Source organism: Zophobas morio, unplaced genomic scaffold (assembly GCF_036711695.1).
Source record: "Zophobas morio isolate AGI-343-1 ecotype UQ-CSIRO unplaced genomic scaffold, CSIRO_AGI_Zmor_V1 ptg000010l, whole genome shotgun sequence".
NCBI lineage: Eukaryota > Metazoa > Arthropoda > Insecta > Coleoptera > Tenebrionidae > Zophobas > Zophobas morio.
Genome location: NW_026972115.1, coordinates 7,072,558 through 7,077,616, shown reverse-complemented (window position 1 = coordinate 7,077,616; position 5,059 = coordinate 7,072,558). Strand labels below are relative to the sequence as shown.

The 5,059-nt window shown below is 38.8% G+C and overlaps 1 protein-coding gene across 1 annotated transcript; it reads left to right on the top strand.

Moving 5' to 3' along the window:
• Positions 1–97: 97 nt before the first annotated feature.
• LOC135126338 (receptor-type tyrosine-protein phosphatase delta-like) lies at positions 98–4,595 on the top strand. The gene is made up of 18 exons (XM_064052319.1): positions 98–258; positions 575–706; positions 756–1,018; positions 1,068–1,257; positions 1,304–1,488; positions 1,537–1,672; positions 1,723–1,824; positions 1,876–2,040; positions 2,093–2,224; positions 2,281–2,391; positions 2,444–2,499; positions 2,560–2,775; positions 2,825–2,959; positions 3,009–3,137; positions 3,187–3,996; positions 4,045–4,187; positions 4,236–4,371; positions 4,428–4,595. Exons 1-18 carry the CDS (start codon positions 108–110, stop codon positions 4,497–4,499), a joined length of 3,264 nt encoding a protein of 1,087 aa, XP_063908389.1. The 5' UTR covers positions 98–107; the 3' UTR covers positions 4,500–4,595.
• Positions 4,596–5,059: the final 464 nt, after the last annotated feature.

Here is a 5,059-nt window from a genome sequence, read left to right as displayed (position 1 = left end):
TGGTATTTTTGTGACCGCGACCCTTCTGTGTGGAAGGAACAGGAACAACACATATCAGAAGTTGTGTTAGTAATTTGTTAGTGGTGGCTGGTTTTTATTTTGGCGAGATGATTTTTCTCATTTTGGGTTGTTTGGTTGGTGCTACTGTCCAGATTGATCTGTCTTTGATGTATTCACACGTGTCGGAGAAGTATCGATGCGTGACCAACAGCAGTTCTGCACTGAGTTGGATTGGAACGAATATCACAGAAAATTATGGTCAGTTTTTTCTCTAGCTTTCAGCGACTTTCAATTGCCGCTTTTCTCCTTAAAGCGTCTCCAAAATTTTGATTTTTAACACTAAAAAGACATTGTGGTTGATTTTTTTCCGACTGATTCCTGTAATAGCCACACGAAAATTCATTGCTTTTATCTGGGTTAAAATTTCTCTGAATTATTATTTATTTTTACACAAACATGATAGAGAAGTATCGTACCATGGTGAAGCCAAAAAAAAAAAAAAAATAAATATAAAAAGGACCCAAAGATCTGATCTTCCTCAAGAATTTTCGAACTTGTTCTAACCCCTCCTCAGTTTCAGTTTTTCTACCTCCACGTAAAAACGACACCGACATCGACATCTTTCAAACAGTGCAAGAACCCTGGGTCGTGCAAACATCGACACAAGGAAACGTCAGCAAATTAATTTTAGACCGTCGTTGGGAAGGTACTTTTCCCCCAAATCCTCACCCTCGTTAATTTTTTCTGACACCTAGAACTAGAACTCCACGTAACCCAACCCCAACAGTACAAAATGGTGCTTTCCAATCTGACCGAAACCTTCACCATTCCGTTTTCGCTCCGGGTCAAAAACGACGCCCACATTTTTCTGTGCGACGGAGACGACGTCCAGAACGACAATTGCTACTGGTTTCTTCTGCAAGCTTATGGAGGGAGAAAGAGCGCCACGCGCGAGTGTAGACAAAACACGAAGACGACCCTCAAAAACAACTGCTTCATAGACCTCAATGTTAAATATGTACTCTTAGACGGGGTGGTTTTGCGGGAAATCAATTGTCTCGTTCCAGCACCCGGAGGACTACCCGAAGTACCTTTCAGAGGAGGTGTGGTCACATTTCACCCTGGAAAATAATGCCGGGTTCAAATTGTACCATGGCGAAAGCGTCTTACTAGATTTCAAGGTGTGGGAGCCAATAAATGTGACCTATATGTTTGTTAGTAGTAAGAGCTCGATCGGTTTTTGGAAAATTCACGAAAGTATGTCAAATCGTGATAAAATTAGCTTTTGTAGCTCATTTTTTAGCTGACTACTTGTATACCGAACAAGAAGTGCAAGAGTTTCAGTTAGGTCCAGTCATAACACCTATTGGAGATTCTGTTTGTCTGTCGATGTTTGTGTCAATGTGTGCTTCGTGTAGTTTGAAAGTGATACTCTGGCCACGTCGTTTTACTTTTAGAGCGCAAGGTCAGACCTCTGAAGCAAAAGAGGTACAAGTACCACTTTTACCGATTTTTTTTAAAGATAAAATTTTGTAGGGAGAATGGCAAGAAGTCAAGTTCTTTGTCGATAATCTTCAAAGTGATTGGGTAGAATTAGCAGTGTCAACTAGGGGTCGCAGAAGCGGTCTTCAGTTCTGGGCTATTGACAGAGTACGACAGGGTCAACAAAATGGTGAGCTGACAACTTCACCAACAAAGTTATAGTGTTAGGTGCGTTTTTAGAATATCGGATGATCTCGGTGTCGAAGCAAGCCACATGCCACCTCACCACCGACAAGAAACAAAGCGTGCAGATGTCATTTAACGAAGTAGAGGAAATAATTCGTAAAACATTTTTCTTTTAATAACTTAATTTTTTTAAAACTCAAGTTGTAGATTCTAAATGTTCCGAAGATCTTTTGGATCACTTTTGCAGCACGTGTTTCTGGCTTCTTGACGATGAAGGTGGTTGCAACAAATCTAAAACATGCACTAGAGCTAAAAGTAGCCTGGAATGTTCGTGTTCGACTGGATTTTACAGTTCTGAGGAGTGTATTTACAGTAACCAGAAAGACCCATTTTTTTTATTGTTGGTTACAAAATGAATTTTTAGTGTGTATTGAGGGACATGGTAATACAGGTTGTGCCAGAAAATGCGAAAACGACTGCACTAAAGATTGTGGTATGAATGATGGCACCTGCAAGAAGTGTCGAAATTTGTATAGTGGTCGTGCCTGTAGTATCAGTATGTTTAATATAACGTGAAACTTAAATTTCAGTTTCAAATTTCTTTCCTTCTAGAAGCAAGTTCTGTTCTGGTACCAGTAATTGCTGGTGTAGTTGCAACTATAGTAGTGTTTAGTGTGGCATTGTTGGTTGCTTTATACGTAACGAAACGTATTCGATTCAAAGGTAGGTGAAATTAGCGTAATTTTTTTATTGTTTGTAAACAAATATGTTTAAGCGTTTTTTTCAATTTCGCCGCAAAATTCACAACCAGAAAATGAAGATGGCGATAATGTAAGTACCAGAGTGGAAATACTATGAGAAGTAACATTTTATTGGTGTGTTCTTCTCCAGACTTTGGTAATGCGACGTCCTAAACAAGTAAATGACGTTTACGTTACCTCTAAACCTATCGAAGTCGCCAAGTTCTACGATTACGTAAAAACGGCATTTATTAATAACGAAATCGAACCGCAGTGCTTGGCAGTTTTGAAAAATATGCCACGAAAGTCGTATGCCGCAATACCTAGCAACATAGTACTGGATTACGTGGACTTGTGTTACAACGATGTACGAATTTATAAATATAACCCACAAAAACTTATTTTCGTGTTTGCAGTATACTCGCATACCGAAAGCTTACTTAGCTACCACTTTTCCCAAAGACCAACAGTACGAAGACTTTTGGAAACTAGTCTGGGAAGAAGACGTGAAGTACATTGTTCTCCTAGACAACGACCAAGCAACTAACGAAGTACGTTGTTCCAATTTTACTTAACCCAGTTGTCAATCCGCGTTTGTAGATTAAATATTGGCCAGAAAAAAACCCGATAGCTATACGTAGCGTCACCATACAAATGTTGTCGAAAAAAATTTGGGCGGACTATGAACACCGAAAGTTCGCACTGAAGTACAAAAACAGCGTCCGACAAGTACGTACTGACACAACTCTTCCTTCCAAACTCAAAAACGAAGTTCCAGGTTGACCACTACCGTCTGACTTCTTGGTTGCACGCAGACATACCCTTCTCCACCCAAAACTTCGTCCCTTTTTTCCAGAAAATCTCCAAACTGCCTTTGAGTCCAGACTCGCCGCTTTTGGTGCACTGTAGGTTTAGTCCTGTAGGTGCCGGTTTCTTCCTTCTTTGCGACATCAACCTAAGAACAGCCAACCGAGATGGTGTTGTCAATGTTCTTGAATCTTTTCACAGACTAGCATGGTCTAGCACGAACTTCGTGGACGAAGATAGCGGCTACTATCTTCTCGCGCACCTAATCATAATAGACTGTTTTTTCGCACTAGATACCACGATTAGTCACAATTCTTTCACCAAAAGCAAAATCAATCAAGACGTTGCTTATCTTCACAAAACCACTTGGTTGGACACGACTATGCAGAACATCAGGCGGGATAATCGTATTTATTTTCGGGTTTTGCCGCCCACTGAGGGCGGTAGGATGAAGTTGGTGTCTTATTCGCCAGAACAGATGTACGATTCGTACGTGGAAGCCCTCAGCGCTGTACACGTGGATGGGTTCAAAAGCTCGAACAAGTTTATAGTTACTAAAGCACCCACGAATGCCACTTTTGAAATTTTTTGGTCAGCAGTGGAAACGAAACATGTGTCTGTGGTTGTATTTTTTTCGGAACTGAATCAACCTTGTGATTGTTGGCCGAACGAAAAGTACCCGGAAATGTACCCTTCACAGTCTGTTACCCTCAAACATATCAGTACGGATAAGTGGATGTCGTGGGATCAGATTACTTTAGAGCTACGCTCGAAAATAACAGTAAGTTTTGTCTTGAATAATGAAGCTTTTACAATAAAAATGTTGCAGAAAGCTAGGACTATCACAATCCTTATGTTCAAGGACTGGGTGAGTAAATCCAGCTGTCCACGGAATGTTGGAGACTTTGTTAAATTTTGTACCATGTCTCAAGGATTTTTGAAGACAACAAACCCAGTGGTCGTTGCTTCTTTGTAATTTTTGGAAAAGTGTTTTTTTGGGAGTATAGATGTTGGTTTTAGGGATGGAGTGACGGCGTCGGGTTTGTACTTGGCGATGTTGTATATCATGAATAAAATGGCGTTAGAAACGATATGCGATGTTTGTGTTTCTGTAAGGATTATGAGGTCTTACAAGGATACATTTTTACAGAAGAAAGTATGCTTTATCTTTTCGTAATTGTGTTTTGTAATGATAATGACGATTTGTTTCAGGAACAGCTATATTTTCTGTACGAAGCTGCCAAGGTCTATCTTGAAGAAGTAGTCAAAAATAAAAACAAATAAGATCTTAAAATAGTTTAAACTGTGATGTAATGTATTTATTTGTCAGGAAACAGTCTAATCCATCACTAATCCAAAATAAACCATGACGTATATGTACTTTTATTCACAGTCTTATTTATTTTTGGATAATCAGAATAATCTATTTGATTTTAATAATGCTCTACGCAATACGACTACGACTACATTGTATAGAGACTTGTATTTAAACAATTAAACGAAATTAAAAGGTTACCTCGTAGAACTTACCATCCACGCACTACCAATTTTTCTCCTTAAAATTAAAGTATTTGTCACTGCCTATATTGTCAAGAATGGCATGGAAAATTAACTTTTCAAAAGGGTTTTATCGCATTTTTTTCACATAATTTTTGCGATGTTGACATTACTAGTAATTTTACTACCGTTTTTTGTTTGAAGCGATTAGTGTTACAACTTTAGTAAATTAATAATGGCTTTACTTATAACATTGAATAAATACCCGATGATGATGACGCTTGCATGGCAAATTCATGAAGAAAAGTTTGGATGAGGTAGGTAAAAATACTGATCTTAAAAGTACA